This window comes from Eleginops maclovinus, chromosome 18 (assembly GCF_036324505.1).
Source record: "Eleginops maclovinus isolate JMC-PN-2008 ecotype Puerto Natales chromosome 18, JC_Emac_rtc_rv5, whole genome shotgun sequence".
In the NCBI taxonomy this organism is placed as follows: domain Eukaryota; kingdom Metazoa; phylum Chordata; class Actinopteri; order Perciformes; family Eleginopidae; genus Eleginops; species Eleginops maclovinus.
This window is the reverse complement of record NC_086366.1, coordinates 12,466,581-12,480,149: the sequence shown is the minus strand read 5'-3', so window position 1 is coordinate 12,480,149 and position 13,569 is coordinate 12,466,581. Positions and strand designations below refer to the sequence as shown.

At 43.3% G+C, this 13,569-nt stretch overlaps 1 protein-coding gene across 1 annotated transcript; it reads left to right on the top strand.

Annotated features, from left to right (window-relative positions):
- The first annotated feature begins 612 nt into the window (after positions 1-612).
- On the top strand, positions 613-11,095 carry hepacama (hepatic and glial cell adhesion molecule a). The gene is made up of 7 exons (XM_063907370.1): positions 613-847; positions 3,164-3,511; positions 3,831-4,112; positions 5,440-5,530; positions 5,781-5,848; positions 9,516-9,586; positions 9,835-11,095. Exons 1-7 carry the CDS (start codon positions 751-753, stop codon positions 10,195-10,197), a joined length of 1,320 nt encoding a protein of 439 aa, XP_063763440.1. The 5' UTR covers positions 613-750; the 3' UTR covers positions 10,198-11,095.
- Positions 11,096-13,569: the final 2,474 nt, after the last annotated feature.

Sequence of the window (13,569 nt, the reverse complement as noted above, 5' to 3'; positions counted from 1 at the left end):
TCTAGCATCTAGCAGCAAAAAGCCCTAGGGTTCCATGTGCTTGGGTGGATCGACAGAAGGGTAGGTTGCCAAGTGACAAATTGTGCGTTTATTGTGAGGCTCCGGTCCACAGAAGAGTTTGCACAATGTGACAAAAGTGGGTCAAAGAGGGGGGAAGTGAGTTGTTATTCAAACTCAGACATTTCAGAGCTTTAAGTGGGCTCCTCTCAGAGCTGAAGCGTAGTCGTTTTTACCAGCAGAAATTCTTGCTAGGTAACTCAATATTACAATTAAAAAAATATTTATAAAAGACAGTGCCGATTATCTGGCCTTAAGCTGATGTAAGAAGCTTTAAAAAACAGACACTTTAAGATATGTACATAATTCACCCCGAAACCAAACACTATTTTCTTTGAGCTCCTTTCTAAAAGGGCAACATGGAGTGGAAGAGAGGAGCTCATTTACACTATGTCTCTGTCTCACACAAACTCAAAACACACACACACACACACACACACACACACACACACACACACACACACACACACACACACACACACACACACACACACACACACACACACACACACACACACACAGTTGGCCGTTGTTGGCTGTGACTGGGGTGCTGTGAGGAGAGTGGGGCTCAGTGTGACCAGGCAGAGGCCAGAGCTGCAGGCAGGCAGTGGAGAGAGTTGAGCCGCAGGGACGTGCCCAGAGTGGATAAACCATGCACACTGAGTGGGAGAAAGACTCTGCCCAGGACACAAGATGAAGGTAGAGAGGAAGACCTCCTCTAACGGCAACAGTTTAACTGACATTCCTCTGCTACTGACGCTCTTTGGCCTCCTCCTCCTCCTATTCACAGGTAAGTTCAAACATTTGTAAGCTATCCAGAGTGAAGAGGATAAGGAATCTCCATGAGACTGTTATCTTTCGGACCACAACACAAAACAAGTGCAATTTGATTTAAATTGCTATATTTTTTCAGTATATTTACAAGCAAACAAAACCCTAACTGGGTCCATTAACAATGATCATTTCAACTAATCTTTTGTGTGTCTCTTCAAGAACAAATCAAAACTCAAAGCAAAGTTAATCCAGGTTAAATTAGTCGCTGATGTTTTGTCTTGTCCTTGTGTTCCAAGGGCTGGTGGCACAATTGATTCGTTCATGGGTGGGGCTCTCTATTGGGCCCCCATCTCAAGCTCAAAGGAGCCTGGAGTGTCCATTGTAGGTGTGTAAGAACTGGGCACGTAGGTTAAGTGTGATGATATCAAGTTTTGTTCAGGACTGGTGAATAGGGCAGGGCTTGCTTTTTTCCTCAGGGTGGGAAGCTTTGGATGAGTTCATTCTAGTGTTAAAGGGATGTCAAAATATTAGTATTGAATGATTTTGGTTTTATTATGTTTGATTTAATGATCGTACCATGGAGCCAGTTGACCCAACTAGGCCAGCTTTTGGAAGAATCACTGGATCCTGTGTCTATCTCCTACTTCACCAGTGACAAAGACTTACTCACTCTTTCTCTTTCTCTCTCTCCCTCTCACTCCCTCTTTAACACTCTCTCACTCTTTTCAAGGGAGGAAACTAGTTCCAACAATCATGCCCTTTGTCTTATTGCCTTGGCAACCCCTGTCAAGCGGACCAAACGGTTACTACGGCAATGAGGCGATGCCCCACTAACTGCCTCACTGCAAAGAATAGTGAACAGTGCAGACCCTCTCTCTCCTCCCTCTCCTCTTGGTTGATCTTTCCATCACTGAGGCCCTAACAGTAGGATGCCCCTCACAGGCCTGCAGCCAATGATTAGACCTCCATGTGTCCGGCCACGGCTGAGTTATAGGAACCACCGCTGTGAACATAATAGCTTTGCTGTGTTTGGTTACCAAGACAGAGCATTTCTATAAAGGATGAAATGTGACTTACACTATAATACCTTATCCCTGTGGGAGTTGGAGCATAATTGGGTAACGCAAATCAGAATTAGAGTATTACTACCTCACAACGAGGGGCCCTGGGAAATTCCTGGGGGGAGTTTTGATGGGAAACAAAGCAATTATTAGTGAAAAGCAACATGCGTGCATAGGAGTTTGTAAGCATGCGTAGCATACTGTACAGTAAGCTGACTAATGGCTATCATTCTTCAAGCCTGCAACCAAAAAATGTAAAGCACTCCTTGACAGATGAACTTTAATTGCTCTACAAAAAAGTCATTGGTTTATTCAAATAGTTTGTTAAAAATAAATGACTCCTAATCTAAACTATTCAAAGTCAGTAAGATAGAATGTATTATTTGATTTAAAAAAGTGGATTTTAGATTAAAAAGATGTTGTTTTATAACAATAGTGGTTTTTATGTTTTATAAAGCAGTGCAAAGTCTCAGCAGTGGTTGAAAAACTACTCGCTAACCCATGTTGGCAAAAAAACTATTCATTATTTTTCAGATTATAATGTCTAATAAAGTAAGGACAAAGGAAGCCCCCTTTAATGCATGTCTAAAATCAAAATTAGATTTCAACATTGGATTACTGTTTTGGACTTTTCTTTTTGCTTTTTATCTTTTAGACAACCTTCCACATTAGCATTGTGTCGGTGTGTGATTGTGTTCATGAATCAGCAATCAGCAATCAGCCATCAATCAGCAATCAATCAGCAATTAGCTATAGAAGAAGCTTGATTCGATCAATTATGGATGCATCAACGTGTAAAATGTAATTTACTGTTTTACGTGGTTTGACTGTTTAAAAAGTTAAACCAACTTATTGATGGGGAATTTGGGGCTTTTAATGCTTTATAGGTTTCAAATGAACATATTGAGTAGAAAGTACATGATGTGAATACATTAATCAACAGCAATAAAAATATTAAGTCAAAAATAGGAGTTAAGTACTAACAGTGCATAAATGTACTTTGTTGTTGTACAATGCCATTGTATTGAAGCCCCTCTACTGCTCTGTTCTTGTAGTAATAGTAGTAATTAGTGTAGCAGTAATTAGTGGGCTTTTAAATATGTTTTGTTTAACTGTGTGAGAATGTTTGATTTGTTTAATCTCTGCTATCTGGCAGAGCATAAAATGCTGCAAGATTACTCTGTTTCCCTCAACAACCCTTTAGTATCTGTGTATTCCTCTCTGCTCCTTAGTACACATCCTCACTATTGTCTCTTTGCCTTTGTTTCCAGGTGAGGTGTCAGGGGTGAATGTGACCAGCCAAACCCAGGTGGTGAGGGGCACGGTGGGAAAAGAGGCCCTCTTGTCAGTCAGCTACTCCAGCAGCAGTTCTGACAAGCCTGTGATTAAGTGGCAGCTTAAGAGGGAAAAAGAGAAACCTATCACTGTTGTGCAGTCCATAGGAACAGACATCATAGGGAACCTGAGGCCGGAGTACCGCAATCGTATCCTGGTGTTTGAAAATGGCTCACTGCTGCTTCTCAACTTGCAGCTGTCAGACGAAGGGGCGTACGAAGTTGAGATCTCTATCACAGATGACACCTTCACTGGAGAGCGCTTCGTTGAGCTCACTGTGGATGGTATGCAGTATGACCTTTCTTTTAAAGAGCTGGTTTCTCCCATGTTTCAAAATATATGAACAATCAGAGCACGATACTGGTGAGGAACTAAAAGATAATCGATATAAGCTGAAAATACACAATCTTGCACAAAAGAGTGTACTGGAGTGAAGTTATCCCTAACACGATACAGAGTGATTCACAGTGTTGGTGTTGTTCTTTTTAAGACACAAACTTTCACTTATTATGTTGTTATATAACCACTGGTCAACCACACTCTGATATCATCAAATATTTCACCTGAAGCAACCTTTAACTTTGTCCTGTCCTCCCTCCTCAGTTCCCGTGTCTAAACCTTACATCCAGATGATGTCTACGTCCGTCCTGGAGTACAGCGAGCACTTTAACCTCCACTGTTCCCATGATAATGGCACAAAGGCCATCTACAGTTGGCTGAAGGGAGGCAAGGTGCTGACTAATGACACACGCCTGCTACTCTCACATGACCAAAAGGTGCTGACCATCTCTCGCGTTGGGATGTCAGATGATGACATTTACGCCTGCACAGTGGACAACCCCATCAGCAGCATGAAGAGCATGCCTGTCAGGCTCACTGTCTACAGTAGGTGGCATGTAATGACGGTAGGATCTTGAGTTCTGCAAGTTTACATTAAGGATGAAGAGATCATAGTATTGTTGGAGCGTATGGGTTACTTACTGAGTAAAATTATATTTGGAAAAATGTGTCAAACAACATGAAGAATGACAAACTGTCATAAATTGTTATAATGAATTATTTTTACCAAATCAATAATGTGTAAGCAGTATTTTAATGTTGCAGCCGCTTAAGGTGAACAGAAAGTCTACTTTCTTATATACTTTTGTGAATTTTAACTTAGATTGATTTAAATCATATTTAATGACATGATGTCTTTTGAATACAAATATTTCATCTACAAACTAGCTAGCAACTCAAGTTGTCAAAAGCATGTAGTAGAATAACAAGTACAAAAGAACCTCAAAATTCTACATAAAAACAGCCCTGACTGAATGTACTTGGTTACATTCCAACATTTCTACATTGGTGTCTGGCTCCAATAAATACCAACCCATATGAAAATGATTATGTTTTAGCTCATTGTTAAGCAATTATCCATTTCAGTAGCTCGCAGAAGTAATTATCATCTCTTGCTGACTCGTACACATGAATGCCTGTCCCTCTAACAATGTTGTTTACAACTAGTGCAAATCCAGGCTGGGAGTGCAGCAGAGTTGGCCCAGAGCGGCTGTTACTGGGCGCAAGCATAGGGCCACATGTCAGGCAGAGAGAGAGGGAGAGGCCGTCTAATCCAATGAATGTGCAGTTATTTATGACAAGGGAGCAGATAAAGAAGGCAGGTGGGGAGGATGCTTTGCCTCAGTGGACCTCAGTAATCCTGACTTCATTATTGCTTTACCATGATGTGTTGCATGAGGAGACAGCTACAAGCCCTGAAACTGCTCTCTATTCCCTCTGCATGCAATACTCAAAGTGACTACCCTAATGTACTACTTCACTGCACATTATTCATGCCAGTACACTCAGAGGCTCTGGCATGCAATGTAAAACATTTATAAAAAATCTAATGTTCCATATCCTGGCTATGTTCTCTTCTAAGAAAGAAAAAAGCATGTTTAAAAAGGCAGAACACAAACTTTACATTCACACTGGCAAAGACAAAAATAAGAATAGATTGATACATGTTTTAGGTACGATATATACTGTATGTTAAGCATTTCAAGGAGCTATACATGATCCAAACATACATGTAAACTGTTCATTGAGGGGAAAACGGCACTGCCCTGCTGTTATTGAAACAAACTTATCCTTTCTTTCCTTCTTTCTCACTTTCTTTCTTTCTTTCTTGCATTGTGTCCTTTGTCTACTTCTGTGTATCACTCTGGTTTAGGACGGAGCTCGCTATACATCATCCTGTCCACCGGGGGCATATTCCTCCTAATCACCCTGGTGACGGTGTGTGCCTGTTGGAAACCATCCAAGTGAGAGCTACTCTTTCTTCTCCGTGCTCTTTTCCCTCCTCTCGTTCTCCCCCTCTCTTTCTAACTCTCTCTCATAGGCTTTGATACTGCACTTGATGATGTGACTAGAATCTTAAATAGCTCAAAAGTCTTATTATACTGTGAACCTTTGGCGAAAAAGTAATAAACACAGTGACCTGTAGCTCGCAAAAACTACCATTTAGCTGCAAGTTTTAGATGTTTTTTCTAAATGAGTTTTTTCCTTCTGTAGAAAGAAACATCAACCCATCCCCCAAAGAGCTCCTATCTATTTGGAGCAGAGTGATATCGGCCATGATGGTGAGCATAATTACAGTTAATCATCTTTAAATGTGTACACCTTTAAATAACACATTTATATTTGTTTTTTATGGTGTGACTCACCGGCAAAATGTGAAAAAATAATTAGAATATATAGTTTATTGTGGCTATTTCCAGTACAGCATTGTTATGAAAAAGAAATGTTGTAAATCTTTTTACTGTAAATGTGAAAAAATGAAGGGGGCAAAGTATTATGTTTCTTATGGTTTCTTACTCTATTATAAAATGACAGTGTATTTCTAGAAATAGGATTATAATTATACTAGTAACGTTTCCTTTCCAAGAACCAGCACCTTATCGTGGTGGAGAGGTTTGTGTGCCCCGATGAACCTGGGGGCTGTGTTGTCTGGAACCTTGTGTTCCTGGTAGGGCCTCCCATGGCAAATTGGTCTCAGGTAAGGGGCCAGACTAAGATTGGTTCAAAAAGACTCCATGAATAACACAATTGGAAGTGAGGATACCCGGCCCGGAGGAAGCCCGGGGTCCCCTTCTGGAGCTAGGCCCAGAAGGAGGACTCGTCAGCGAGCGTCTGGTGGTCGGGCTTGCCACGGAGCCCGGCCGGGCACAGCCCGAAAAAACAACGTGGGCAACACCTCCGCTTCTCCGTCCTGTGGGCCCACCACCTACGGGAAACAACGATGGGGTCGGGTGCGCTGCCAGAAGGGTGGCAGTGAAAGCAGGGGGTCCCGACGGACCAGACTCAGGCGACAGAAGCTGGCTTTGGGGACGTGGAATGTCACCTCTCTGGGGGGGAAGGAGCCGGAGCTTGTGCGGGAGGTGGAGCGTTACCAGTTGGATCTGGTGGGGCTCACCTCTACGCACAGCGTCGGCTCTGGAACCTTACTTCTGGATAAGGGTTGGACTCTATTCTTCTCCGGAGTTGCCCAAGGTGTGAGGCGCCGAGCAGGTGTGGGGATACTCACAAGCCCCCGGTTGAGTGCCGCTTTGTTGGAGTTTACCCCAGTGGACGAGATGGCCGCCTCCCTACGCCTGCGGGTCATGGGGGGGAAAACTCTGACTGTTGTGTGTGCTTATGCACCAAACAGCAGTTCAGAGTATTCGGCCTTCTTGGAGACCCTGAAAGAAGTCATGTATGGGGCTCCTGAAGGGGACTCCTTAGTGTTGCTGGGAGACTTCAACGCACACATGGGCAATGATGGAGACACTTGGAGGGCCGCGATTGGGAGGAACGGCCCCCCTGATCTGAACCGGAGTGGTGGTTTGCTACTGGACTTCTGTGCTAGTCATGGATTGGCCATAACAAACACCATGTTCGAACATAAGGATGCTCATAAGTGTACGTGGTACCAGAGCACCCTAGGCAGAAAGTCCATGATCGATTTTGTTATCGTATCATCGGACCTGAGGCCGCATGTTTTGGACACTCGGGGGAAGAGAGGGGCGGAGATGTCAACTGATCACCATCTGGTGGTGAGTTGGGTCGAGTGGCGGGGGAAACCTCTGGACAGACCTGGTAAGCCCAAACGTGTAGTGCGGGTGAACTGGGAACGTCTGGAGGAGTCCCATGTCCAGGAGGCCTTCAACTCACACCTCCGGCTGAGCTTTTCAGGCATCCCTGTGGAGGCTGGGGACATTGAATCAGAGTGGGCGGTGTTCAAAGCCTCTATTGTCGAAGCTGCGGCGGGGAGCTGTGGTCTCAAGGTCTTAGGTGCCTCAAGGGGCGGTAACCCTCGAACCTCCTGGTGGACACCGGTGATCAGGGAAGTCGTCCGACTGAAGAAGGAGGCCTTCCGGGATATGTTATCCCTGGGTACTCCTGACGCAGTTGAAAGGTATCGACAGGCCCGAAGGGCAGCAGCCTCAGCCGTGGCCGAGGCAAAGCAGCGGGTGTGGGAGAAGTTCGGAGAAGCCATGGAGAAGGACTTTCGGTCGGCACCAAAGTTGTTCTGGAAAACCGTCCGACACCTCAGGAGGGGGAAGCAGGGTACCATCCAAGCTGTGTACAGTAAGGATGGGGCGCTGTTGACCTCAACTGATAGTGTGTTAGGGCGGTGGAAGGAACACTTTGAGGAACTCCTGAATCGACAACTCCGCACTCTATGTTAGAGGCGGAGCTGGAGTATGAAGGGGGATCAATTCCAATCTCACGGGGGGAAGTCACTGAGGTAGTTAAACAGCTCCACAGTGGCAAAGCCCCGGGGGTGGATGAGATCCGCCCAGAAATGCTGAAGGCTCTGGGTGTTGAGGGACTGTCATGGTTGACACGTCTCATCAACATTGCGTGGAAGTCGGAAACAGTACCGAAGAAGTGGCAGACCGGGGTGGTGGTTCCTCTCTTTAAAAAGGGGGATCAGAGGGTGTGTGCCAATTACAGAGGCATCACATTACTCAGCCTCCCCGGGAAAGTTTACTCTAAGGTGCTGGAAAGGAGGGTCCGGCCAATTGTCGAACCTCAGATTGAAGAGGAACAATGCGGTTTTTCGTCCTGGTCCTGGAACGACAGACCAGCTTTTCACTCTTGCAAGGATCCTGGAGGGGGCCTGGGAGTACGCTCATCCGGTCTACATGTGCTTTGTGGATTTGGAGAAGGCGTATGACCGGGTTCCCAGGGAGATACTGTGGGAGGTGCTGCGGGAGTATGGGGTGAGGGGGTCTCTACTCAGGGCCATCCAATCTCTGTACTCTCAAAGCGAGAGCTGTGTCCGGGTCCTCGGCAGCACGTCGGACCGATTTTCGGTGAGGGTTGGCCTCCGCCAGGGCTGCGCTTTGTCACCAATCCTGTTTGTGATATTCATGGACAGGATTTCGAGGCGTAGTCGTGGGGGAGGGGGTTTGCAGTTCGGTGGGCTAATGATTGCACCACTGCTTTTTGCAGATGATGTGGTCCTAATGGCTTCATCGGTCTGTGACCTTCAGCACTCACTGGATCGGTTCGCGGCCGAGTGTGAAGCGGCTGGGATGAGGATCAGCACCTCCAAATCTGAGGCCATGGTTCTCAGCAGGAAACCGATGGACTGTCCACTCCAGGTAGGGAATGAGGCCTTACCCCAAGTGAAGGAGTTCAAGTATCTCGGGGTCTTGTTCTCGAGTGAGGGAACAATGGAGCGTGAGATGGGCCGGAGAATCGGAGCAGCGGGAGCGGTACTGCAGTCGCTTTACCGCACCGTTGTGATGAAAAGAGAGCTGAGCCAGAAGGCAAAGCTGTCTACCGGGCCATCTTCGTTCCTCCCCTCACCTATGGTCATGAAAGATGGCATCTCCCTTAGGGATAAGGTGAGAAGTTCAGTCATCCGGTAGGGACTCGGAGTAGAACCGCTGCTCCTTCGCGTTGAAAGGAGCCAGTTGAGGTGGTTCGGGCACCTAGTGAGGATGCCACCTGGGCGCCTCCCTAGGGAGGTGTTCCAGGCACGTCCAGCTGGGAAGAGACCGAGGGGTAGACCTAGGACCAGGTGGAGGGATTATATCTCTTCGCTGGCCTGGGAGCGCCTTGGAATCCCCCAGTCAGAGCTGGTTGATGTAGCCAGGGAAAGGAAAGTTTGGGGCTCTCTGCTGGAGCTGTTACCTCCGCGACCCTGACGGAAAAGCGGGAGAAGATGGATGGATGGATGGATGGATAGTAATGTTTCAACAAAGGAACATTCCCCTGTGGTCATCAATACTAACACAAATGTATATATTTTTGCAGTTGATGTTGTTCCCAAACCAACTACACTTGGTCGAAGGAGTCCCATGCCTCTTTATGTCCTTAATGAAGATGTAAGTCACTCTTTAATTATCTATATTCGATTAAGAGTTTATATTAGCCATTGTCATTGATCGATTAGTTGTTGAGATATTTGACTCTGAACCAAAGTGGGGGAATGACTGACAGACCAACATTGCCATCGAATGAGCCTCAGTTGATGGGTTTTTTGTCATTTGATTGTTGTTTTTTAGTAATCCTCGCCTTATTAAAACGAGAAGCATATTGATGCTTTAACATGTGCATCCTCATCTTGTTTCAGGAGACTCTGGAGCGTTTGGAAGAGAGTTCTGGTGATGTCGCCATCCATTCAGAAATGAATATCCCTGCTACCTATGCTCCAGTTCTTCCTCCCTCCTCCAACAGATCTGAGCGGCCTGTATGGTCTGCCCCCCGCAGATACCCCCGAAGCCCCTCTCCCCTGGCACAGCCTCTCCCACAACCCCTCCCCTGTCCTCCCCTACGTCCTGTCCGGTCCCCTGCTCACTCCCCTGGTTCATCCCCACGCAGTTTCAGTCCAATTAGAAAAGTCCGTCCACCTATAGGCATCCCAACCAGCCACCTGCCTGTAGAGGCAGAGAGTGAAGACCCTGTTGATCAGACTCGCTGTCCATCACCACATTGACAAGTACCTGATGTATGTTCTCATTCTGTGATATGTAAAGTACACTTGTAGTTTGTTGGTCTTCTGTTGCACCCTGCCACAAGGATAATGGATTTGATGCACTAGGATAAGAGATGAGTTCCCTTTCAGCTAACTCTTTGTCTTCATATGATATGCCATTATTTATCAGTTATTTCTCTACACCTATGCACAATGTTTCTTTAGTCTTTTGATGATATCTGTATCTGTCCATGTAGTTCATCATGTATTTTATGCTGATACAGTAAAGGTTTCTCAACTCTATATAATTTGCTTCTTGGTTAATTATGTATTTTCCTTGGAATGTTTGATACGTTTTGGGGTGGATTCAAAAATTAAACCACAAGGTGTATTCTTATTCATCATTAGGTCACTGTATAACCTGAGGTATTAAAAATGTTTGAATAGTTTGTAGTTGGTCATCAATTTTCTAGAATTCTGCACAAAAACTCTGCTTAAAAAAAATAATAGTAGTGTTTTTTCTTTATTCCTACGTTATAATTCTATTGTATTTTTTATGTTTTCTTCTTTTGTCTTGTTGAGGTAGATTATCTGTTTTTCTTGAGTTTAAGCGTAATTCCTTACTAGTCCATTAGATGTCACCCACATATTATATATTGGATTTTAGACACAGTTGTCAGTAAGACAATTCAAGGTTCAAGGTTCAAAGGTTTTATTTGTCATATGCACAGCAGAGCGTATACTGTATGTTGGCAATGAAAATCTTATGTCCCAGGCTCCTCCAACAACTCAACATATACAGTGCAAATAAGATAAATAAAATAGTGCAAAAATAGAAAATATATACAATAACAACACTAAGGATGTAAAGATGTAAAATATATACATATGTAGAATACATTGAAAGTATTTAAATACACTGAACAGTAATTTAAATTAATTTAAATTACTGTTCAGTGTATTTAAATACTTTACACTGTTGAATGAGGTGGTATGGACAGATGCATATATTACGTATAAACAAATGTATATGGCAGATATGTATTATAGATAGATATGTGTACTATAAACAGATATGTATGGCATTTACTTGTACCTTTACCATTTCAACCCATATTTTGTAGCTAGTTGTTGTGCAATACTGTTTTGCGTTTTGGATATCTTACCACAATTTTACACTTTTCTGTAACCTGAGATCAATAATGAGTGACTGTTCACTAATGGCAAAGTTACTCTTACACCTGACATTACTTGACTCTAGGTCAATGACGACCAAGCTGTGCTTGAACAAATAGTTCTATCAGAATCATAAAAAATATGAAGAAAATTTAAGCCAATTTCATTTAAGAGGAGTCATGAAGGGTGGTGGTGGGAATTGGGTTGAGAACCAGAAGATCACCGGTTTAAGACCCTGAAAGACCAAGTGCTACCAAGGTGTCCTCGAGCAAGGCAACGTTCCCTACACTGGCCGTGCCGACTGCTCCTAACACTAGTATGGGTCAATGCAGAATGTACATTTCCTCTCTGTGGGACGATTAAGGGTTCCCTCTTCTGAGGATCATATATTCATGAAGCCTCCATTTCATTTTCTTTAAACAGACTCTTCTTCCTGATTATGGACAAAGGCTCTTCAGGATATGGTGACTAAAAACATATAAAGAGAGGAATAGTGAATAGCATAGTTTGAAATAGTTTTATTAGTATACATATGTATACCCAAAAATGTGAAAACTATTTCTGTGTGCTGCCTTCAAAGCATGCTGTTTTCCAGAAATGCTACTTTTGGTCAGTGCTTATTGTTGCTTTTTAAATAAGGTGCATGTTACTTTTAAATGTGTATGGTGTCCCTACTCTTTCACAGATTTTGACTTGCGCTGTGACAAAGAAAGACTTCTTTCTTCACACAAGGCAGACAACAAAATGTCCAACAGTGTTTTTGTGAAAGAGTGTATTAACGCACACAAACACACAGACATTAATTGGCCTTTTCCATCACTATTATCAGGATAATGTTTCCTTTCAGAGGTCCAGCTGGACATCCTTTGTCATGAAGATCTGCGTGATTATATTTATTGCTTTTATCCTAAAATGTATCTTCCATTACTGAAGGTGTGATGAGTCTTGCGGATACATCAGCAAATCAGATCCGCCTGTTTTGATCTGTGCTTTGCCACCTTTGTTCTGTTTGAAACACCAATTTATTCATTGGCACACAGACTCATGAATACACATACAGCATCAGAGGCACACACAAGCAGAGATGTAAGCACACAAACATGTGCATAATCACTAGTGGCCTACAGAAAGTGGAAAATGAAATCTCCTCAACTTACTTTTAATCTGTTTTCATGTTACATTCGTCTAATTGACACGGTGGATCCCATCATGTTTAACCTGCAGCATGGTTAATGAGCAGGGAGGCCCAGGTAGTAATTAACCTCTGGAGAGCAGATAACATGTGTGTGTAGTGCATGTGTGCATGTGTCTGTGTATGTGCAAACCTTGGGGAGTAGGTGTCTATGAGTTAAACACACAAGGTGTATGACGCTCGCCATCTCTAATTAATTACATCCTCCTACTGCCTGGTCAAATCGTGTCCTTTTTGACATCAGCCTGTTGATGTATTTGCACAGTAAAGGAAGTTGACTTATTGGAAAGCTCTTGTGAAGACCTGCAGTAGTCCATGACAGGTAGAGCCATTGTAGAGCATGGACTCTGATCTTTATGTGTATCAATGAACAAAATAAATAAAGAGGATCCTTCCAGTGTCTTCTCAGACCCACAGTCTTTACTCAATGTCATATTTTGCACACGCTTTATATTTACTTAATATAACATGCTATGTATGTCTTCTTGATTCATTGTCATGCTGGTTTTCCATATTACAACTCTACAATTGTTATCACTGCCTACACATAACATATTGTCTGCTTGTCCTGCAGTGGTGACAAATAGATAACACACTTTAAAACACGTTTGAGGTTGTTGTACTTTACCTAAGTATATCAATGTTAAACTAATAGACAAATTATGCACTTTTTACTCAACTGGATATGTTCCAGTGCTTTAGTCACTTTTTATTTTGAGCTAAGAACTTTAAAACAACAACACATATGATAAGGATATACAACGTATTGCATTGTTAGAGATGAATTGGCATGAAAGGTTTCAATGAGTTGTTGTCGGTTCCACTAAAGGGACATTTCAATGTAAATGTTATTGAGGGTTTCATCTATTAAATATTTTGAGAATTGAGGAGTATTTTATACAAATGTTCTAATACTAAAATTTGAGACCTGCTGTTAAAAGGTTGTTTCTATTTTGCTCTTCTTTATTATTATATTGTACGCTTCTTGGGCTGTATTTCCCCTTTTCCTTAAAGAATGTGTCCTT